The 25,523-nt window shown below is 34.7% G+C and overlaps 1 protein-coding gene across 2 annotated transcripts in view; it reads left to right on the top strand.

Annotated features, from left to right (window-relative positions):
* SLC26A7 (solute carrier family 26 member 7) overlaps window positions 1-25,523 on the top strand; it is a 329,129-nt gene that overhangs the window by 72,236 nt on the left and 231,370 nt on the right. Inside the window, exons 6-7 of one of the 2 annotated variants that reach the window (XM_082363300.1) lie at window positions 1,205-1,306; window positions 7,392-7,571. In XM_082363300.1, the coding sequence (XP_082219426.1) occupies window positions 1,205-1,306; window positions 7,392-7,571 (282 nt within the window). Of the gene's footprint in view, window positions 1-1,204; window positions 1,307-4,063; window positions 7,572-25,523 lie in introns of those variants that run through there. The other variant, XM_082363299.1, reaches the window with a different exon arrangement.

Here is a 25,523-nt window from a genome sequence, read left to right as displayed (position 1 = left end):
ATCCCCTCCCTTTTGGACCTCCCTCCCCCTCCCCCTGCCCAATCCCACCCATCTAGGTCATCACAGAGCACCGAGCTGAGCTCCCCGTGCTATACAGTAGGTTCCTACTAGCTATCTATTTTACATATGGTAGTGTATATATGTCAATCCTAATCTCCCAATTCGTCCCACCCTCTCCTTCCCTCCCCCATATCCACATGTCTGTTCTCTACATCTGCATCTCTATTCCTACCCTGCAGATAGGTTCATCTGTACCATTTTTCTAGATTCCACATACATGCATTAATATACAATATTTGTTTTTCTCTTTCTGACTTACTTCACTCTGTATGACAGTCTCTAGGTCCATCCACATCTCTACAAATGACCCAATTTCATTCCTTTTTATGGCTCAGTAATATTCCATTCTATATATGTACCACACCTTCTTTATCCATTCATCTGTCTATGGACATTTAGATTGTTTCCATGTCCTGGCTATTGTAAATAGTGCTGCAATGAACATTGGGATATGTATGTCTTTTTGAATTATGGTTTTCTCAGCAATCCCACTGCTGGGCATATACCCTGAGAAAACCATAATTCAAAAAGATATAATATTAATATAAGAGAATTCCTTTTTTTCTACTCAAGGGGTAGAATCCAGCTGAATTTAGGTTTTCTTCATAGAAGATTCAATATTCTTGTGAATTGTATATTTTTCTTTTTTATTTTCATTGTACACAACAGAGAAATCAACTGTACTTCAATATAATGATAATTTGTTGATGTTCCTCTGTTTCCCTTACCTTCCTCACTGATCATAAATGAATGGATCATAAGACAATATATGAGACCTAGATTTTGGTGTATATTAGAGTGTTATTTTTCATCATATTTGGTTCCTAACAAACTTATTATTTGCAAACTGTTCCCAGCATTTGATTAATTAGCCTCTCTTCTATTACTAACAATTCTCTGATCCTGAACAACTTTTCTCAGCTGTCTAGTATGGGGGATGTCACCAGTGACCTCTAAGGTCATTGCCATCCATGCCAACATAAAGATTCTTATGTTTCTAATAACTAGATTATGCCCTGCTGTTAAAATACTAATGTGGAATATGTCATAAATAAAGTAATTTTAGTCTAATTTTATTGAAGATGTAGGCTCAGAAATGAAGTTTATTTTGCTGTGTAGTGAAGTTTTTATTTTGTTTTGAAAGTTTCAAGATCTGAAGCTGAGGGAGTTCTACTGTGAGGGAAACCCACTGTTCCTGAAGCAGCCGGTTAATGCTGTAAAACACGAGGACATCTGGAGTCTACAGGTGAAGCCTTATAGCATTCACACAGGTCTTCAAACTAAAGCCATGATTTAAGTTTGAAAGAGTTTTCTTCTAAAGCATTCTTGCCAAGCCAGCGAACGATTCATACAACCATAATCCATTGGCATTGTGGACCCTAGTCATAATCTTTTTGACTTGCTTGCAGAATCCAATGTAATCCTATCTGATTTTCAGAGTGACCAAATTCAGAAACATTTAAACATTTTATTGGATGAAAACATTTTGTTGAAAACAAAGGAATTTGTTTTCACTTTAACCTCCAAGTATTTTCTCAGTATTATCTAAGGATATATTTGATTAGTTCTTACTGGGGTCTTTTGTCTCTTCCATCCTCTTTTCACTTGTCCCCATTCCTAGTGGATAAATGAATATGATCCAGAAACTGTGCTCCCTTTAGTCAAAAAAGTTGATGATATTAAAGGAAGGAATAGGGAAATACATTACAAGACTCTCTTTGTGTGTATTTTGGTGATAGATGAGTTAAAGATTTCAGATCTTTCCACATTTGAGTATGAGTCTCCATCGTGAATTTGGACTCCTCAGGTCCTTTTAGGTCTATAGCTGAACATGCAGAATTGTCTTAAAACTTTCAAGAATTGCATAGGATTCAAGTTTCCTGGTTACAGGAAACAACCAACCTTGTTTGACAGTTTAGTTTAAAAAAATAATATTTTCCCCTTATTGCACAAGTAATATATGTTTAATGCAGAAAAGTAGAAAACACAGATAAGCGAGGAAGAAAATATTAGTTATAATGCCATACTTATTAAAAAAAATTATTATAAAAGTAATACAAACTTATTTAGAGAAATTAGAAAAAAGGCAATAGAAATTGATTAAAAAAATCAGAAATCCAGTATGCAGAGTTACAATCACTGTTCTCTCTGACATTTATTCTGCTAGAACTTTCCATAAATCCAGAAGTTTCTGTTATCAAAGATGATTTCAAACTCCACATACTATTTAGAGACCTGCTTTTTTTACTCAAAATATTGTGAATATCTTTCCAATCAATAAGAAATATGTCTATGACATCTTTTTTGATGAATACATAATAATATTCTGGTATATGATTACACCATAATATTTTAAACTACTTTCTTACTGTTGGCTGTTTAGATTATTAATAAATTTATAACTTTTTGGTCTTTATAAACAAGGCTACAAGGACTGTCCTTTTCTTATGTCTATATTATCCCTGTGAGTGAAATTGCTGGGCCAAAGAACTTTCATCTTTTAAAGTCTGATTAGCTCTTTTCAAATTCTTTTCCAGAGAATTGATCTATATTTCCACAAACAGTATTATTTCCCACTCTCAAGTCAAAAAAAACTTACTTGACGTTTAATTGTAAATGATTTTAAAAACTGAAGTATTTAATTTGTTTAATTCCTTATAACCTAATTATCTCCTTGAATCAAGTATTTCAGAATAGTAGTAGTAAAATAATAACAACAACAATAATAATAATAGACAACTAACACTTATTATGCTTACCATGGGCAAGGCATTGTTCTAAGCACATAACAGGAATGATCTAATTTAGTCCTCCATTAACCCTTGAAAGGTAGGTACTGTTATTGTCCCCTTTTATAGATAAACTGAGACTCGGAGAGGTTAAATAACTTGTCCAAGTTCACAGAGTTAGTAAGTTTTGGAATGCTGATGCCATTCTAAGCAGTTTTGCTCCAGACTCCATGCTGCAGTATTGCCTCAGAAAGGGGCTGCCAGAAACTGAGGGAAAGAGAAACAGGGGTAGTCTCTGGTTGGAAGAGGTTCTGGTTTGTGGAGGGGAATGGATGAGTGGTTAACCCAATGTGGCAGGTGTCTTACAGGGAGCACTAGAGAGCAAGAATGTTACCTTGTGCCTGGGACCCGGGAGCAGGGTGAGAGAGCAATATTTCTTCCTTCTCATTTCAAAACTAAGGACCCAGGAACACAACAGTTTTGGGTTTTTGTTTTGTTTATTTAGTAGAAGTAATGATTTTTGTTTACAATATATAAATGACTTGGGTATTTTTGAAAGTATCTCTAAGAATTTTTCTTAGAAAGGTGATAAATTTATTATACATTTTATATTTGTACTTAAAGTAAAAATCATTTCTACTGGATATTTGGTTAACATTACTGATTAAATTACTTGGGCTGTCAAAAGCTATAGGGATTGTTTCAGGCTCTGCATTGGTTAAGATTTTTTAAAGACTTTTCCTCACCTCAGAGATTTGTGAACTAAAATTTAACATTGATAACTACATTATAACAAAATATTAGCTAGAATATACTGCATCAGCAGATGCCAGACTGAGTTTTACCTGTGTTATGTAATTTAATTCTCTGAACTCTACGTGATAGTATTAGGGGAAAAAAATCCCTATTTTACAGGTGAGGTATCCAAGATCAGAGAAGTTAAAATCCCTATTTTACAGGTGAGGTATCCAAGATCAGAGAAGTCTGATCCAAAATCAGACTTGTCCAAATAGGGTCACACTGATAGGTCACAGAGCCAGGATTTGCACCTATTTATCTATCTGACTCTGACTCAGTATCTTTGCTCTTCATGCTACATTTTAGTGCCTATCATACAGTAACAATTGATCATACAATAGTTCCAAAGCTCAATATTACTTCTAAGGATTCACATTTGTTTTTACATTTTATAATTTTTTATATTTATATAAATATAATTTGTATATGGATAATTTTATAACTCAAATGAAATCATCATATATAAGGAAAAATGAAATCATCATATATAAGGAAAAATAAAAGAAACACCTGAAACTAATTTTAATCTATGATGGTTTAAACATAGAAATAATCTCTGACCTACATATAGTTAGGTAACAAATATTCTAACAGAATAGCATATAAACTATTTAAAAGGAACAATTTATTTGTCATAGAAGACTTCTTGACTTTTAAATAACGCCGAGATTAGGCCATCATTAATTTGTGTATTCTCAAAAACTGCATTGCGTGTATCTTTACGAGTTTTCCTGAAATTTACTATTGGTCATACCAAAAGTATCTTATTTTATATACACTTGTATTTTCAAGTAATAACTTTATATTTCAATGATATATGTTATTCTTCCACAGCAACACATTGGCAGCAAGTAGGAGAAGGATATAAATAATGGGTAATGTAAGAGTTGTCAAGAGACATACTGAGTGCGACAAACATGTTTGGTTCCAGAAATCATAAACGGAAAAAGTGAACTGTATGAATTGTGACCTATTTATTCATCCCATGTACTTCAGCAAATTCTACCACCTGCTATTTTGGGGTGTGAATTCTTGTCTATTAGTTTTCTGCAGCTTTATAGTGAGACTAGCTGTTGAATTCTGGTAGCTAAAACTTACCTCTAAAATCAGTGTTTCAGTCAGAATCACAATCTATGCTTTGTGTAAGTAGTAAGAGGAGTGATAATAAACATTTAATTTAGGAGTCCTGTAATATTAGTGTGAAAGGGTAATTCTTTCAGAAAGGATGACCTCATTATGTAACCATTCCCGAGAATAAGCTGAAGTGTGTAGGAGGTTATGCTGTTGAAGGATCAGGCAGTTAGGAACCAATGCTCAGGGCTGTTTTTGTATAATGACACCTTTCCCAGATGTTTGTTAAGTGGAATGGATAGAGAAATAAGGAACAGGGAGACAGGAATTTATAGGATTTTGTTATTATTTAAAAGATTTTAAGTGGGATAGATGAGTGAAAGATTATGTATGTATGTATTGTGTTGGCCAAAAGGTTCCTTTGGTTTTCAAGTAAAAATAAAAGACACATTTTTCATTTTCACCAAGAACTTTATTGAACAATGTATTCACTGTTTTGTTCCACTACTTTCTGCCATTTTTTAGGCAACTTCATAATTCCATCTTCCCAAAACTTTTTATCTTTTTGAGCAAAGAACTGTTCCAGGTGCCTTTTACAGTCTTCGAGGGAATTGAAATTTTTTCCATTAAGACTACTTTGTAAAGACTGAAATAAATGGAAATTCGAAGGTGCAATGTCTGGTGAATATAGTGGATGAATCAGAACTTCCCAGCCAAGCTGTGACAGTTTTTTCCTGGTCATCAAAGAAACATGCGGTCTTGCGTTATCCTGATGGAAGATTATGCGTTTTCTGTTGACTAATTCCAGACCTTTTCATTGAGTGCTGCTTTCAGTTGGTCTAATTGGAAGAAGTACTTGTTGGTATTAATACTTTGGTTTTCTTGAAGCTCCCTTCCAATCCCACCATATACAAAACATCACCTTCTTTGGATGAAGACTGGCTTTTGGTGTGGTTTGTGGTGGTTCATTTCACTTGCCCCGTTATCTCTTCCATTCCACATTATTGTACAGTAAACATTTTTCATCGCCTGTCACAATTTGTTTTAAAAATGGAATGTTTTTGTTACGTTTAAGTAGAGAATCACATGCGGAAATATGGTCAAGAAGGTTTCTTTCACTTAGCTTATGTGGAACCCAAACATCAAAGCGATTAACATCACCAAGCTGGTGCAAATGATTTTCAACGCTTGATTTGGATATTTTGAGTATGTCGGCTATCTCCCATGTGGTTTAACATTGATTATTCTCAATTAATGTCTCGATTTGATCGCTATCAACTTCAGTTGGTCTACCTGACCTAGGAACATCGTCCAGCGAGAAATCTCCAACACGAAACTTCGCAAACCACTTTTGACATGTTCGATCAATCACAGCACCTTCACCATACACTGCACAAATCTTTTTTTGCATTTCAGTTGCATTTTTACCTTTCTTGAAATAATAAAACATTATATGCTGAAAATGTTGCTTTTTTCTGCCATCTTCAGTATTAAAATGGCTACACAAAAACCCACCAATTTTGGTAAGTTTTATTTTAAATGCACGCTGATATGACAGCTGTCACAATACTATCTAACAAAACTGTTTTGAATGAAGTTAAAGAAAACTAAGCACTACTAGAGCCATCTTACAGAAAAAACCAAATGAGCTGTTTGGCCAACCCAATATGTATGTATGTATGTATGTATGTATGTATGTATGTATGTATGTATGTATGTATTTCCAAAGATTCCTATCAGAACCTGATGTGGACTACCTTAATACCACTGGGAAATCTTTCACTTTGGCCAGGAAAAAAGTCTTATACACTATTAAAATTCATGCAGTGTTTTTGTAACATTTACACAGAACTTCATGCTATTGGCACAAACAATGAGGGGCATTTAATGGAGTAAATCAAATGTTTATTTTGTTTGCTTGGTCAGTGAAGATATAGTTATGTATTATATATATATGTATATTTTTTTTTACTTTAAGCTGATGATGTTGATGGTCATCGTGACCATCCTCACCACCCCTTTTATTATTTAATATTATAATATTATTATCATCTAAAGTGAAGTATCTGGAAATATTTATGTGGATAGGTTTAATACATACCGAATTCAGAGATTTGGGTAATAGAAATCAGTACTCTTTACCAGCCTGTCTCAATTCAGGTACTCAATGCAGTAGATAACTTAGTCCAATGCTTCTCAAACTTTAACATACATACAAAATACCCGGGGAACCTTGTTAAACTGCAGATTCTGGTTCAGTAGGTCTGAAGTGCAACTAAGTCTGAATTTCTAATAAGCTTCTAGGTGGTGCAGATTCTACTGATCCATGATCTACAGTTTAAGTAGTAAGGGTTTAGAGCTTAGTAAATATGACAGACTGAGTTTTTGGGTCCAGTCTGAACATTTGTACTGTCCTTGCCTATTGTAATGAGAGGTACGAAATTTGAACCTAAACTTTATCTAATAATGTAAATTTGTTGTAACTTGGATTCCTGTATGTCAGAGACATAGAGATATTACAATGGAAGTAACTTCCTTTTCATATAATGTTGAACACTAAACTTACAATGCCAGTCATTGACAATGTAAGTCATTATATATACTATAGAAAACTAATTTAACAGAAACTGTGAGGAATAAGCCAAAAATATAAATTAGTGTAATGAGAATCAATGTAACATAAACCAGTTATTTTGAGAATAATCTGAGGAACCATATTCTTTTTTAATCTAGGAAATAACATCAAGATTGATAATGAATCAGCTAGCAGAAAAGAATCCGTTCCTAATGCAAGCCATAGAATGGTACCCACAGGTCAGGAACATAATCTCTCAGGGAAGAAAATGTGCAATATGTGGAAAGTCCTTTTTAACCGTATGGCTGGAATGTGTTGAGTTTTTTCCTCCATCAAAGGTAAATGGTGTTTTTTGTGTGAATATGAGCATAAGACCTCCTCTTATTCTTTGTCCTTATCTAAGTCGACCAGTACTAACTTCATTTGTATCTAAGAATTGACCTCTATGATGATATAATGGGTTTTTTTCCAGCTTTATTGAGATATAATTGAGAGATAATATTGTGTAAGTTTAAGGTGTACAATGTGTTGATTTGATACATTTATAAATGCAAAATGATTACCACCATAGAATCAGCTACTATCTCCATCCTGTCATATAGTTATCATTTCTTTTTTGTGATGAGGACATTTAAGATCTACTTTCTTAGCAATGTTCAAATATGTGATACAGTATTATCAGCCATAATCACCATTCTGTACATTAGATCCTCTAACTTGTTATCTTATAACTGGAAGTTTGTACAGTTTGACCAGTATCTCCATTTCACCCAACCCCCAACCCCTGGTAACTACCACTTTATTATTTCTCTAAGTTTGTCTTTTTTAGATTCCACATATGTGTTATTGTGCAGTGTTTATCTTTCTCTGTCTGATTTATTTCACTTAGTATAATTCCCTCAGTGTCCATCCAAGTTGTCATAAATGGCAGGATTTCCTTATTTTCCTTGGCTGAATAATATTCAATTGTATTATATATATATATATATATATATATATATATATATATATATATATATACCACATATTCTTTATCCATTCATCATCTGTTAACAGACACTTAGGTTGTTTCTATATCTTGGCTATTGTGAGTAATTCTGCAGTGAACATGAGAGTGAAGATATGTCTACTAAATCCCGATTTCAGTTTCTTTGGCTATATAATAAGAAGTGGGATTGCTGGATCATATGATAGTTCTATTTTTAATTTTTTGTGGGACCTGCATACTGTTTTCCATAGTAGCTGTACAAATTTGCATTTCCACCAACAGTGAACCAGGGTTCCCTTTTCTCCATCCTCGTCAACACTTGTTATCTCCTGTCTTTTTGATGATAACCATTCTAGCTGGCGTGAAGTGATACCTCATCATGGTTTGGATTTGCGTTTCCCTGATGATTAGTGATATTGCATACCTTTTCACATACCTGTTGTCCAGTTGTATGTCCTCTTTGGAGAAATGTCTATTCAGTTCCTCTGCCTATTTTTAAATTGGGTTGTTAGATTTTTTGCTATTGAGTTGTGTGAGTTCTTATTATATTTTGATATTAACCCCTTATTAAGTATATAATTTGCAAATACTATCTCCCATTCCATTGGTTACTTTTTAATTTTGTTGAGTTTCTTTTGCTGTGCAGAAACTTTGTAGTTTGGCTTAATCCTGCTTACTTATGTTTGCTTCTTTTGCTCGTACTTTTGCTGTCATATCCAGGAAATCACTGTTGAGACCAATGTCAAGGAGTTATTTCCCCTATATTTTCATCTAGGGCTTTTATGGTTTCAGTCCTTAAATTTGAGCCTATAATTCATTTCAAATTCTTTTTGGTGAATGGTGTAAGATAGGGCTCTGATTTCATTCTTCTGCATGTAGTTATCCAATTTTCCCAACCCATTTATTGAAGAGAGTATTCTTTCTTCATTGTGTATTCTTGGCTCCCTTGTAAAATATTAGTTGACCTTATATGCAGAGGTTTATTTTTGGACTCTCAATTTTGTTCCATGGGTCTATGTGTCTATTTTAATGTCAATACTGTACTGTTTTGATTACTGTAGCTTTGTAGTATAGTTTGAAGTCAGGAAGTATGATATGTCCAGCTTTGTTCTTCTTTCTCAGGGTTGTTTTGGCTATTTGGGGTCTTTTGTGGCTCCATATAAATTTTAGGATTATATTTTCTATTTTTGAAAATATCATTGGAAATTTTGAAAAATGTCATTGGAATTTTGATATGGATTGCATTGAATCTATAGACAGCTTTTGATAATATGGACATTTTGACAATATTAATTCTTCTGATCCATGAACATGGGATATCTTTCCATTTGTTTGTGTCTTCCAATTTCTTTCTCCAAAGTCTTGTAGTTTTCCACGTACAGATTTGTTTACTCCTCAAATTTATTCCAAGAACTTTATTGTTTTTGATGCTATTGTGAATGGGATTGTTTTCTTTATTTATTTTTCATATATTTTGTTGTTAGTGTATGGAAATGCAACTACTTTCTGTATGTTGATTTTGTATCCTGCAAATTTACTGAATTTGTTGATTAGTTCTAACAGTTTTTTGGAGGAGTCTTTAGGATTTTCTATATATAAGATCATATCATCTGCAAACAAAGATAGTTTTACTTCTTTCTTTTCTGTTTGGATGCCTTTTATTTTATTTTTTAGCCTGACTGTTCTGGTTAGGATTTCAAGTAGTATGTTGAATAGGAGTGTTTAGAATGGGCACCCATTATATAGAGAGAGCTTAACAGAGTGCCTGGTACATATTTTATTTCTAAGAATGACTGATGAATCACAAGAACTGGATTTTTTAAAAAATTCTTTTAATTTTTTTCTTTTATTTTTCTTTTATTTATTTATTTTTGGCTGTCTTGGGTCTTCATTGCTGCACATGGGCTTTTACTAGTTGTGGCGAGTGGGGGCTAGTCTTCATTGCAGTGCACAGGCTTCTCATTGTGGTGGCTTCTCTTGCTGCAGAGCATGGGTTCTAGGCATGGAGGCTTCAGTAGTTGTGATGTGCAGGCTCAGTAGTTGTGGCTCATGGGCTCTAGAGCGCAGGCTCAGTAGTTGTGGCACATGGGCTTAGTTGCTCCATGACATGTTGGATCTTCCCAGACCAGGGATCAAACCCATGTCCCCTGCATTGGCAGGCAGATTCTTATCCACTGCACTACCAGGGAAGCCCAAGAACTGGATTTTAATACCAGCTCCTGTGTTCTATTAGGTTATTAATATGTTACATCAAATGTATTGTAGAGAAAAATCTGGCAGAGCTGTTACCAATGAGGGATAATGTCAAGGTGAAATAATGGTTGAGGAGAAATTTAAAAGTCAAACCAGCTGGACATTAAACACCAAGAGAAAAGAGAGACCATTAGTGGAAAAATGAAAATTGAAGTGTATGTTCATTCTCAAGATAGGAATACATCTGTAATCTTGATTGCTTATGTAACCTATCTGTGAATTATTCACATCACCATCTGGAATAGATTGTTATATTCCAATCTATATTCTGGAGTAGATTATTACACTAATGAGTATAACACATGTCATATTATTTGGCAAAAGTTTCCAAAACACTCTACTTTTCACTGGCTATGACATGAACACCTTCCACAACTTGCCATGTTCATTTTTTCCCAATGAATATCTTTCTTGGGAAAGATGTTCTTGCTCTGATAGATTCCCAGTCAAAATCATCTGATGAGCTGCTAGTCTCATTTCAAGTAGAGTAATTGCAATGTTATAATAGCTCTGGCCCTCCAGGAACTTACATATTCCTAGGAGAAGTGATATAGTAAGGTAATTGAAATCTGACAAATTGGGCTTGATGACCAGGCCTACCATTTACTACCTGTGTCACCTTAATTTCTTCTTTGAGGCTAAGTTTTCATCTCTAAAATCAGGATAAAAATAGTACCTCTTTCACAGGGCTGTTATGAGTGAGACATGCGGTAGACAATGCTTAGTACAGCAGGTGCTTAATAAAGGTAGTACATAGTAGCTACTTGATAAGGGTATTTTTAAAAATCAATACCTTTAGACAAGAAAGAATGATTATATTCTTGTGATAGGTATTGTGATAGAGGTGTGCACAGGGTGCATGAGAAGAAGGGATCTCAATTAAATGGGAACATTCTCTGGTGTATCCCTGAGTCCTAGCACAGTGATTGTGCTTGGTACTTGGAGAATATCTAATACACATTAAAATTATTTTAATAGGCATTGCTTGTAAATGTGCTTTGAATGATAGGGAGGCATCAGAATAGATAAAGAACCAGTGGAAAGGCAATTTAGGTGCAGGAACTGCCTGTTCAAAGGTAATATTGTGCAAATAAATTGTACAGTGAGTACAGGGAACTCACTGAGTGTGAAGTATGGGAGATGAGGTTAGAGAGAGGTATGAGATCAGGATGGCTCTTGTATGTAAAGTTTGAACTTAATTTCAAAAGCTACTATATTAGCTTGTTACAGCTCTCATAACAAAGTACCATAGACTGAGTAGCTTAAACAATAGAAATTTATTTTCTTACAATTCTGGAAGCTAGAAGTTCAAGACCAAGGTGTCAGAAGATTTTGTTTCTTCTGTGGTCTCTCTCCTTGGCTTGTTGATGGCTGTCTTCTCCCTGTGTCTTCATATTATCTTCCTTCTCTACAGATGTGTGTCCAAATTTCCTCTTCTTGTAAGTAAAGCAGTCATATTGAATTAGGGCCCACCCTAATGACATCATCTTAACTTAATTGCCATTTTAAAGACTATCTCCAAGCACAGTCACATTTCGAAGTGCTGGGGGTTAGGACTACAACATATGAATTTTGGGGAGGATACAATTCAGCTACGTATAGTTGTCGAAGCAGTGGAGTAGCAAGATGAGGCTTTGTTTGGTTTTTTTTGTTTTGTTTTTTTCTTTTAACATCTTTATTGGAGTATAATTGCTTTATAATGGTGTGTTAGTTTCTGCTTTATAACAAAGTGAATCAATTATACATATGCATATGTTCCCATATCTCTTCCCTCTTGCATCTCCCTCCCTCCCACCCTCCCTATCCCACCCCGGTTGGAGCTGGTGATGTGGATTAAAAGATTGTTTATGTAAGTGTGACGCTTGAAGCCATGGGAATGAAGATTGCCTGAGGAAATTTACACAGTGAAGTGAGAAGGCCAGAAGGACAGAACCCTTGAGGACAACAGTATTTAAAGGGTAGGCAGAAGCAGGAGTCAGCAAAGGAGAATAAGAAAATGCAATCAGTGGGGGAGGGGCAAAACCAGGAAGAGTGCCCACAAATTTTAAAGCTATCAAAGACAGATGTGCAAGAAATAGGATTATTTTTACTTTTTCTTCTGCTGGATCCAAAGGCCCCAACTCCTAATACATTAGTCATGACGATTTCAATACAGGAATTTTGTGGGGGACACAAACGTTCAGCCTATAGCAGGAGGCTTAAGAGAAACTTCCCTGAGAAGGTGACATTTGAATAATGTGAGTCCCGGTCCTCTTTATTAACTTTGTGACTTAGTTTTCATTGTCTCCATTCACAGGTGAGGCAACTAAGTTAGTTAAGTAGTTTCTTCACAAATTTCAAATCTATGAAATAACAGAATTAGAACTTTAGTTTACACCTCCTGATACAACCTTCAGGTCACTTTTTGCTGCACTGTAGATTGCATGCACATTTTTATTTTGAACCATAAGAGAAAGTGTAAATAAATTCATTGATTGATGGTGATATCAATACAATTATTCAAACAGTTGCCTTCTTATGTTTAAAAGACTATCATGTGAAAGAGATATGAGGCTTTTCTTCTCTTGGCTTGTGGAGTGGAACATAGAATGACTGGTATTCAGGCCAGATAAATGGAAGAATTTTCCTTCAGGATTTCACCCACACACACACACACACAAGTGTGTGCACAGCTTAACATTAGTCATCACTGAAGAAACAATAAGGATGGAAGAAAGAATAGGAGAATAAAGAGATTTTGTATCTACATAATTTCATTTTAAAAATTAAAAGGAAAGTAAGAATACATTTTAATCAATTAAATATGTCTGAGTGCATTATAAGAACTGCAACACAGTGGCATAAGAATATAGCATGAGTTAAAAACATAATGGTTAAAAAACCCCCAAAGATTCTGTAGGTTGTCTTTTCATTTTGTGTGTGGTTTCCTTTGTTGTGCAAAAGCTTTTAAGTTTAATTAGATCCCATTTGTTTATTTTTTGTTTTTATTTCAGTTACTCTAGGGGAAGTATCCAAAAAGATATTGCTGTGATTTATGTCAAAGAGTGTTTTTCCTGTGTTTTCATCTAGGAGTTTTATATCATCTGGTCTTACATTTAGGTCTTTAATACATTTTGAGCTTATTTTTGTGTGTGGTATTAGGGAATGTTCTAATTTCATTCCTTTACATGTAGCTGTCCAGTTTTCCCAGCACCACTTATTGAAGAGGCTGTCTTTTCTCCATTGTGTATTCTTGCCTCCTTTGTCATAGATTAATTGACCATAGGTGTGTGGGTTTATCTCTGGGCTTTCTGTCCTGTTCCCTTGATCTATATTTCTGTTTTTGTGCCAGTACCATACTGTTTTGATTACTGTAGCTTTGTAGTATAGTCTAAAGTCAGGAAACCTGAATCCTCCAGTTCCATTTTTCTTTCTCAAGATTGCTTTGGCTATTCACAGTCTTTTGTGTTTCCATACAAATTTAAAATATTTTTGTTCTAGTTCCATAAAAAATGCCATTGGTGATTTGATGGGGATTGCATTGAATCTGTACATTGCCTTGGATACAATGGTCATTTTGACAATACTGATTCTTCCAATCCAAGAACATGGTATATCTTTCCATCTGTTTGTGTCATCTTTGATTTCTTTCTTCAGTGTGTTATAGTTTCTGGAGTTCAGATCTTTTGCTTCCTTAGGTAGGTTTATGCCTAGGTATTTTATTCTATTTGATGTGACGGTAAATGTTTCCTTGAATTTTATTTCTGGTCTTTTGTTGTTAGTGTATAGGAATGCAGGAGATTCCTGTGTATTAATTTTGTATCCTGCAACTTTACCAAATTCATTGATGAGCTCTAGTAGTTTTCTGGTAGCATCTTTAGGATTTTCTATGTATAGTATCATGTCACCTGCAAATAGTGACAGTTTTACTTTTTGTTTGCCAATTTGGATTCCTTTTATTTCTTTTTCTTCTTTGATTGCCATAGCTAGAACTTCCAAAACTATGTCGAATAAAAGTGGTGAGAGTGGACATCCTTGTCTTCTTCCTGATCTTAGATGACATGCTTTCAGCTTTTCACCACTGAGTATAATGTTAGCTGTGGGTTTGTCATATATGGACTTTATTATGTTCTCTCTATTCTCACTTTCTTGAGAGTATTTTTTTTTTATCATAAATGGATGTTGAATTCTATCAAAAGCTTTTCCGGCATCTATTGAGATGATCAAATGTTTTTTATTCTTCAATTTGTTAATGTGATATATCACACTTACTGATTTGCAGATGTTGAAAAATCCTTGCATCCTGGGGATAAATCCCACTTGATCATGGTGTAGGATCCTTTTAATATATTGTTGGATTCGGTTTGCTAGTATTTTGTTGAGTATTTTTGCATCTATTGAAGCACTATTAACAATAGCCAAAACATGGAAGCAACCTAAATATCCATTGACAGATGAATGGATAAAGAAGATGTGGTATGTTCATACAATGGAATATTACTCAGCCATAAAAAAGAATGAAATAATGCCATTTGCAGCTACATGGATGGACCTAGAGATTATCATACTATGTGAAGTAAGCCAGAGAAAGACAAATATCATGTGATATTGCTTATATGTGGGATCTAAAAAACAATTATACAAATGAACTTATATACAGAACAGAAACAGACCCACAGACATAGAAAACAAACTTATCATTTCCAAAGGGGATAGGGGGTGAGGGGAGGGATAAATTAGGAGTTTGGGATTAACATATACACACTACTCTATATAAAATAGATAACCAACAAAGACCTACTATATAGCACAGGGACCTTTACTCAATATTTTGTAATAACCTATAAGGGAAAAGAATCTGAAAAGATGGACATTTATGTTTGTATAACTGAATCACTTTGTTGTATACCTGAAACTAACACAACATTGTAAATCAACTACACTTCAATTAAAAAAAAAGAAACAGAGACCTGGGTGTAAATTCTTATTAATGGAATAAAATATTAAAATATTGAAGAAAGACATGATCCCTCACATTGAAAAAGCACATTGAGTGCCAAGTAGAATAAGAATAAATCCATACCTAGACACATTTCGGTAAAAATGTACACTACAAAAGGGAAGCTATTTAGAGCTAAAGGTAAAATTTTAAGAAAATAGATCACCTACAAAGAAATGACAATGAACTGAAAGCAGATTCCAGAAAAAAGATAGCATAATATCTTCAGTGTACAAAGAGAAAATAGCTCAAAATATAGTTATATTCCTAGGTAAGTTGACAGGCAGAGTACATGGAAGTGTCGGAAAATTGGTGAGAAGAAAAATTTTTAAAGGAAAATTGCTGTGAAACAATCACTGATTCTAACCTTTAAAATAATTGAAAAAGTTAAACAAGTAACAGTAAGTATATGTAGTGAAAAAAGTATATGACAATGGAATTACAATTAGAACAAGTGTATAGTATGAATTTATAAATTATGCTAAATAAATGTAAGCATATTTTAAAATGGCTAACAATTGGATAAAAATTTAGATTGGAATATATATTACTAGATGCTTGGCAATCAAAACATTATTTTTAATTAATTAACTTATTTTATTGAAGTATAGTTGATTTGCAATACTGTGTTAATTTCTTCTGTACAGTGAAGTGAGTCAGTTATATATATATATGTATATTTCTTTTTTCTTTTTCATATTCTTTTCTGTTATGGTTTATCACAGGATATTTAATATAGTTCCCTATGCTATACAGTAGGATCTTGTTGTTTATCCATTCTATATATAATAGTTTACATCTGCTAATCCCAAACTACCAGTCTATCCGTTGCCCCCACCCCCCTTGGCAACCACAAGTCTGTTCTCCATGTCTGTGAGTCTGTTTCTGTGAAACATTATTTTAATGGAGTTGTTTAGTTCCCTGTTTCTAGAGTGAGAACATACACAAAATACATAGGGATGATAATCAGATTAACCGTGTTATTAAAAAGTTGCTTTTGCATACATTTAGGATTTTATGCTATTTTTCTATTCAAGTAAAGGGAGAGTATACAAAGACTAGTTTGCCTAGAAGCCTCCCTTTCTGTTAAAAAAAATTCAGCTTTTTACTGTCTTTTCAGGATGCTAACCTTTAGATTTTAGCATGAAGGAAGAACCCAATTTGATAATGCCAACATCTAGTTACCCTGTTGTGCTTTACAGAATGTTCTGTCTCTGATGGGTTTGTTATCTGTGGGCACAGTTGAAGAAGGGAGACACGATGACAAATGGGCCTTTGTTCTTGATATAAAAGGCTAGAAACAACCAAATATCCAATTGTAATTGCTTCTTTTCAGGTGAATGTGAAATTATGCCATGCTTATCTTATGAATTAGTGAGAAGAGGATTGGAAATAGTTGATGAAAAATTTTACACAATCTCAAATATTAACTTTTACCATAATTCATTCAGATGCTTTTGTTTTTTTCAAATGTTATAGCCCTTGCCATTCAGTTAGTCCTTAGCAATTATAGAATTGTCAATAATTTCAATGTAATTGATATTTAAGTGTTAACTACTAATGATATAATGCTTCAAAACAGCAACAAAAATTAATCCTTTTTAGTTACTACCAACTTGGGTCATAATTGAACCAGTGACTTAGAGGTTACTAAATAGTCTCAAAATTCTTTCCAAATACTTGGGTGATCCAGTGCCCAATATATGCATTTGATATTTTCATTTCACATAGTTACACTAGTTGAACATAACATTTCCCTAGATGCCTTTAAAGTTGAAGAGTTGAGGAGGAAACAGTATGGAACATGAACTCTCAGCCCTGTGTTGAATGATGTAATGTAATTAAAACTTCATTCAAAAGAGATTAGATTGAGTAGGTTTCACTACAAATGAGTGAAAAAGCTGATCTACTTTATGAAAATAAATGAAAAATTGCAGCCTTAATTCCTGTTTTTAGACAAGCTGTCTAAAGACAAGCTGTCAGTAATGAAACAAAGATTACATTTAATAAGTTTACTCACTACTTACACAGCAAAACCTTACTTTGCAATAAAAAGTTATTACTGTTTATATACCACTGACATTCATTTATGAAACTGATCATTTCAACCAGTCAACTGTGAAAATAAATGTAGGTCTTAAAACATGCAATGGTTAGTTAATTTAATGTAAATTGGACACTTAGAGCATCAGAAGGCATCACATTTCTAATTCTAAACAATCATGAAAATAATGTGTATTTATTGTTCAGAAAATTGAAATGGCATGAATGATTCTTATCATTTTATTCAGAAAACAGCAAAACAATTAGAGTATAAATGATCTCGCACACTGTCTCTTGATTGCTTCTACTTCTCTGGGAATTCATTGAATTGCCGTTTCCCTTTAGGGAACTCTCCCTTTTGTTCTTAAACTGCTAGGTAGAGTTAACAGTTGCATTCAGTATACATGATTTTTTTTTTTTTCTGCTAAAGAATCTTAAGTTGTATTCACTGCAGCACATTTATCTGAAGCTGTGCATAACCAAAATGTTTGAACCTCCCACGTGAAATTCAAAGGACACTGATTATGCTAAGATGGTGATGAAGAGCAGGATCACTCTGTAGTGGAGTGAATGCTGCATAGCTGGATGGGTGGCTGGAACATGAGCAGGATTTTCTTTCTGGTTTCTGCCCTTACTACAGTCCAAACTACCCTAAGGGTGGAATGACCATATATAATGTATCATCTAAGCCAAGAGCCTTTTGAGAGTGAAGGTGGGCAACATTATTAATAACTGGAAAATCAGCAGGAAGCCAGGACTGTCCTAGGCAATCCTGAATGTATGGCTGCACTTCCTAAATGGAGCAGTTAACTTTAGAGGAGTGCTCATTGCTGGCGCTTATCACTGATGGAATAGAGGAGTTGTCATTCTGAATGTTCATCTTGTATTTTTAAAATTACTTTCAGTCATTCCATAAATATTTGAGAACCTGTTTAAAGCAGGGAACTCTGGGTGCTAAGTACAATGCAAATAAGCAGGGAACCTAGTTTGTCCCAATGGTTAAAATCTAAGAGTTTAAACTCTGTAAAGATGTAAAAGACACTAGTTATAAAAACAAAATGTTAAATGAGACCAATTGCTTTAGGGCTTCAAAGTGTAAGTTGAGATCACTGTAGGTTGTCAGGCCTAGGAATTGCCCAGGCAGATGCTGGAACTTGTACAGGGCCTTGACATAGATAGAATTCAGATACATGGAGAAGGAAGCTGAGAAGATATTTTAGGAGAAGAGAACAATTTGGAGAATGAGTCATGTTCATAAGGAAGTAAATCAATTAAGTTGGTTTGTGGCTGGGAGTGGGAGAAAGACATAAAAAAAAATTAGGGTCAAATTCTATGAACCTGTCAAAGGATAGAATAAAGAGTTTGAACTTGATCCTGTTTGGAAACGGAGTCCTCCTGAATGTGTGGGGACAAGTCAATGATACAAAAAAAAAAGATGTACCTTAGAAGGAATCATTTGGCAGTGCTGTGCTGGGTTAATTGGAGTTTGAAGAGAAGAGAAACTGAGGAACAGAGACCTGTTAGAGTGCTTGCCTAGTGGGGTATAAGGGGTAGCAGTAGAAATGCAAGGAAAGGAAGCACCATGAGGGAGGAAGGATGGCAGAACTTGGCGATTGATTGAATGTGGGAAACCTCAGAGGGTCTGAGGGAGAAAACCAGAAGATTCCAGATAGAGCTGATTTGGGAGGCAGGAACTCAAGTTTCATTTTAGACTTGTTGAGTTTCAATTGATGGTTGGATAATTCAAGTGAATATGTTTAGCCATCAGTTGGAGACAGACCAGAACAGCAAAGCAATATGCTTCTTCTATGCTTTATTTGAAAATATGTGCACTTTCCAATAACTGTTCATTCTTCCAAACAGTTCTGCAAATTATTATTAAACTATAATCAAAACACTACATTGGTGAAAGAAGCTGGGAAGCATACTATGACTAAAAATGATCTAGAATTTAGTGAAATTATATTCTAGTCATGTCTCTGCCTCGAACTATGAGATCTAAGGTAAGTCACCTTACTTCTCATTATATCTGGACCAGTTTCCTCATCTGGACAATGAAGTGATTAGACCAAAGTCTCTTCTAGCTCCAGCGTGCCTTGATTCCAAAATGGGGAGAGGGGCTCTCATAGTCATGCCTTTCTTGGTCCTGCTAATTTGGAACATGATGCTAGTATTAGATTTCTATTGCTGCTGTAACAAATTTCTATAATCTTGGAGTCTTAACAACAAAATTTATTATCTTATAGTTTAGTAGGTCAGAAATCCAATATGAGTCTTATTGAGCTCAAATCAAAGTGTCAACAGGACTACATTCCTTTCTGGAGACTCCAGGGGAGAATTCATTTTCTTACTCTTTCCAGCTTTTAGAGGCTACCCACATTCCTTGGCTCATGATCTCCTTCCTCCATACTCAAAGCCAGCATTGGCAGATCTAGTTCTTCTCAGACCCCATGCCTTGGACCTTCTCTTCTGCCTCCCTCTTGCACTTTTAATGATCTTTGTGATGAAATTGGGTCCAGCTGGATAATTCAGGCTAACCTCCTAATCTCAAGATCCTTAAGTTAAAAAAAAAAAAAAAAATCCTTATATCAATCACACCTGCAAAGTGTGATTAACTTTTTCCAGGTAAGGTAACATATGTAGTCACAGGACCTAGACATCTTTGGGGAGCCTTTATCCTGCCTACCATTATAACATTTTTTGAGAAAACAGGAAACCATCTATCACTTATTTCCTATTCCTTGTGCTTCATGTAATATTGAAACCTTATCCAAAGCTTTACTTTATACTGTATGATATAAATATATATTTTGATAATTTTTGACTTCTCAAAGTTTAAAATATGGTAGTGATTATCACTTAGGAATATTTTAAAAACATCTCTCAATTCCACTATTCAACAAATATAAAATTTAGTAAACATGCATATTCAAACTTAAAGCACAAGACTACTTTTCCATAAAATAGCAAGAGGATTATAATCATATGTTTATTTGTTTCAGGAAATAATGCATTTCACTGTGAAGAGTAAAGAGTGAAACTTAGACTTTATATAGCATTTCACATTTTAAAACTTTTGGTAAAAAGATATAAAAGCATGTCTAATGATAGACCAACTCCTTTGCCTCTTCTCTGACTTTGGCTTGACAGAAAGGGTCTTTTAGTGTTTCAATTTCTAACTGTAAACAATGACCAAAGCAGTAATTATTTTTAACAGAGTTGTGAGGTTTTATTAATTGAGGTTTCTGAAGACATGTCTACTATAAGAGTATGTGTTGTAATTCCTTTGTAAAAGCTTATTTCAAATGAACATATTTTATACTGGTAGAAATATATGTTATACTGGAGATGATGCCACAAATGGAAATAGAAACTTAAATGGGTATCAAGAGATAAGGTATTAGAGACGTTCTTTTCTCATATAACATTATTGAGTTTGATGACTCTAGATGGAAAACTATGTCACCAAGGAATTATGATGAGTCCATTTTTCTTAGTAAAATTTCCAGGAAACAATTAATAACCATGAGAGATAGTGTATCAGAAATAGTAATTATTAAGTTAGAGAATAATCACATGCAAAGTTTCCTATTCAATACAAAGCTGATAATGGCCTTTGGTAAAATATGTTCCCAGCCAACATCATTCTCAATGGTGAAAAACTGTAATCATTTCCTCTAAGATCAGGAACAAGACAAGGTTGCCCACTCTCACCACTATTATTCAACAGAGCTTTGGAAGTTTTAGCCATGGCAATAAGAGAAGAAAAAGAAATAAAAGGAATCCAAATCAGAAAAAAAGAAGTAAAACTGTCACTGTTTGCAGATGGCATGATACCATACGCAGAGATTCCTAAAGTTTCTACCAGAAAACTAATAAGACTAATCAATGAATTTGATAAAGTAGCAGGATACAATATTACTGCACAGAAATCTCATGCATTCCTATACACTAATGACGAAAAATCTGAAAGAGAAATTAAGGAAACACTCCCATTTACCATTGCAACAAGAAGAATAAAATATCTGGGAATAAACCTACGTAAGGAGGCAAAAGACCTGTATGCAGAAAACTATAAGGCGCTGATGAAAGAAATTAAAGATGATACAAACAGATGGAGAGATATACCATGTTCTTGGATTGGAAGAATCAACATTGTGAAAATGACTACACTACCCAAAGCATTCTACAGATTCAGTGCAATCCCTATCAAACAACCAATGGCATTTTTCACAGAACTAGATAAAAACATTTCACAATTTTTATGGAAACAAAAAAGACCCTGAATAGCCAAAGCAATCTTGAGAAAGAAAAACGGACCTGGAGGAATCAGGCTCACAGACTTCAGACTATACTGCAAAGCTACAGTAATCAAGACAGTATGGTATTGGCACAAAAACAGAAATATAGATCAATGGAACAGGATAGAAAACCCAGAGATAAACCCACACACATATGGTCACCTTATCTTTGACAAAGGAGGCAAGCATATACAGTGGAGAAATGACAGCCTCTTCAATAAGTGGTGCTGGGAAAACTGGACAGCTACATGTAAAAGAATGAAATTAGAACATTCCCTAACACCATATATAAATATAATCTCAAAATGGATTAAAGACCTAAATGTAAGACCAGACATTACAAAACTCATAGAGGAAAACATAGGCAGAACACTCTATGACATAAATCACAGCAAGAACCTTTTTGACCCACCTCCTAGAGAAACGGAAATAAAAACAAAAATAAACAAATGGGAGCTAATGAAACTTAAAAGCTTTTGCACAGCAAAGGAAACCTTAAACAAGACAAAAAGACAACCCTCAGAATGGGAGAAAATATTTGCAAATGAAGCAACTGACAAAGGATTAACCTCCAAAATTTACAAGCAGCCCATGTATCTCAATATCAGAAAAACAAACAACCCAATCCAAAAATGGGCAGAAGACCTAAATAGACATTTCTCCAAAGAAGATATACAGATTGCCAACAAACACATGAACTGATGCTCAGCATCACTAATCATTAGAGAAACGCAAATCAAAACTACAATGAGGTATCATCTCACACCGGTCAGAATGGCCATCATCAAAAAAATCTACAAACAATAAATGCTGTAGAGGGTGTGGAGAAAAGGGAACCCTCTTGCACTGTTGGTGGGAATGTAAATTGATACAGCCACTATGGAGAACAGTATGGAGGTTCCTGAAAAAACTAAAAATAGAGCTACCATACGACCCAGCAATCCCACTATTGGGCATATACCCTGAGAAAATGATAATTCAAAAAGAGTCATGTACCACAATGTTCATTGCAGCACTGTTTACAATCGCCAGGATATGGAAGCAACCTAAGTGTCCATCAACAGATGAATGGATAAAGAAATTGAGCACATATATACAATGGAGTATTACTCAGCTATAAAAAGAAATGAAATTGAGTTATTTGTAGTGAGGTGGATGGACCTAGAGTCTGTCATACAGAGTGAAGTAAGTCAGAAAGAGAAAACAGGTACAATATGCTAACACATATATATGGAATCTAAAAAAAAAAAAAAAAAATGGTTCTGAAGAACCTAGGGGCAGGACAGGAATAAAGACACAGTTGTAGAGAATGAACTTGAGGACATGGGGAGGAGGAAGGGTAAGCTGGGACGAAGTGAGAGAGTAGCATTGACATATATACGCTACCAAATGTAAAATAGATAGCTAGTGGGAAGCAGCCGCATAGCACAGAGAATTCAGCTCGGTACTTTGTGACCACCTAGAGGAGTGGGATAGGGAGGGTGGGAGAGAGGTGCAAGAGGGTGGAGATATGGGGATATATGTATACATGTAGCTGATTCATTTGTTGTACAGCAGGAACTAACGCAACATTGTAAAGCAATTATACTCCAATAAAGATGTTTCAAAAAATATTAATGTAACTGGTGAATGACTACTTGAAGCAGTCAAAATGTTTAAACCTATACATAGATCACCATGAATGTGACAACTATAAATACAGATTGGTACCACAAATTAAAAAAAAAAATTAATACAACATTGTATTCTAATTAACTAAACAATAATACCCCCAAGTAGGGGAATGAGGGACACAGACATTTTGCATTCCTGCTTGCAACAAGAGCCAAAGGAAACTCTGCCCATACAATTTCTTAATGACCCAAGGGAAAATAGTTAAAACCACAGTGGAAATAGAAAATGCCTTTAATAATTTCTATTATAAACTTTTCACCTCATGGAGAAACTGGACAAAGCAAATGCGATAGCTGTATGGCCACGTTTACTTCCTTGGTGTATGTTTGTCTTTTACCGCCTCTGTCCTAGTTTCTTAAACAGAAGTTGAGTGAAGTTCATGTAGCATGGTTTATTTTTATAGCCCTTTAGTTCTAGATGAGATGTATTACAGTAGTGGACAAGAATAGCTTGTTGGATGAGAGGGTTATCTTCTATGTATACAGAAAGGGAAAAGGCCACATTTAGGTTTTGGCTTTTGTCACTAGTTCTTCAAGCACAATTTTAACATTAAGCCATTATAATCTAATTAATCAATATGATCTTATATAAAGTAGATCTGAAATATTATACATAATGTGTCTATCATTGGACAACTACTTATGAATTCTTTTTGTCCCTGGACTAATATATTTATTGTTGATATCCCATGACTCAACATTTTATGATCCATTTACTGTTTATACTGTATTTTTTCCCCAGTTACAAAATGCACATTCTTGAATTACTGCTCTCATAGTTCACCTTTTCTAAATGTCCTTTTGTACCTTTGCCAGGTAGCCACATCCTGGACATCCCTCAACATCTTGTTCACCATTTTGTTATATTGTAAAGTCTTGCTTAATATGCAGTCTGTGGTGGTATCTCCTTTCTCTGTACTCATATAGAACCTATCATTGTGTTGAGCCTTATGTTTCTAGTTATTTTTTGTGTTTATGTCTTATCTTTCCAACTAGATGCTGAAAGATTCTTAGAGGCAGGAATTGTTTGTTATATATCTTTGTATCTTTGCCACTTTGTCTAACGGGGTGCAGGTTTTTGGTTGCTTGTAATTTTTCAGAACTCTTGGTTGCAAGTTAAAGAAACCGAACACTAATTCAAGTAATGAAGAAGGTCCAGGGATGGGTTTGGCTGAATATTTAGTCATGCTGGATCAGGTATCCAAATTTTTCATCAAGAATTTGTCCTCCTGCTTTCCTTTGTCTTGGCTTTGCTCTCAGGTGAGAGCTCCCTAAAATATGCCTTCTGGTTGTAGAGGAAGAGCTTCCTTCTCTCAGTAGATTCAGGGAAAGCTTTGGGGCTGATGATTATTGGTTTTATTGGACTGTTCTGGGTCATGTGCTCTGCCTGAGTTACATGGCTATGTCTTGAGACGGGAGGTGGGATCAGTTGCCCTCTCACTTTCATGACATTTGCACTTAAATTGGAGAATGGGTAGTTCCTTAAAGGAAAAGGTGGGCTTTTGTGCTGGCAGATGGGAAATGGATGCTGACAGGCAAAAACAAGATGCCCATTGGGAATTTCAGTAAATGTTTCCTGGGTGATCACGTAAACTTCTAGGAAAGAAGTCAGATTTGTAGAGATTCCATTTTTTCACCTTCATCCAAATACTTATTGTTAGAATAGTGCTGTGAATTCTCTGAGCCCTTCATAGTCACTGTTGGAGGTGGATGTAAATGTGATATGATGTATGACTTTGGCTCCCCATTGATTTATCACCAGAGCTGAAAGGTTATTACTCTCTCAAGGATGTATTAATAACTATGCTTAGGTGCTTGAACCTTTGAATAGGCCCTCAAAGTTCTTTTGTAGAAGAGTGAACAGAACAGTAATGAAATCTCTCACTGTGGATTGTGATGATGATAGCCCAGTGGGTTATGATAAAACTAAGTAGCATTATCAACAAATTAAGCTGTGACTCTGTTTTGGATTCTCTCTCTGAGAGCTATGTTGTTTATAAACAACTTCAAAAGTTGTTTATAAAACATATAAATGGTAAGCTTTGAGGATGCCA

Source organism: Balaenoptera borealis (genome assembly GCF_965194805.1).
Source record: "Balaenoptera borealis genome assembly, chromosome: 17".
NCBI lineage: Eukaryota > Metazoa > Chordata > Mammalia > Artiodactyla > Balaenopteridae > Balaenoptera > Balaenoptera borealis.
The sequence above is the reverse complement of the archived record's forward strand: the minus strand, read 5'-3'. Positions and strand labels throughout refer to the sequence as shown.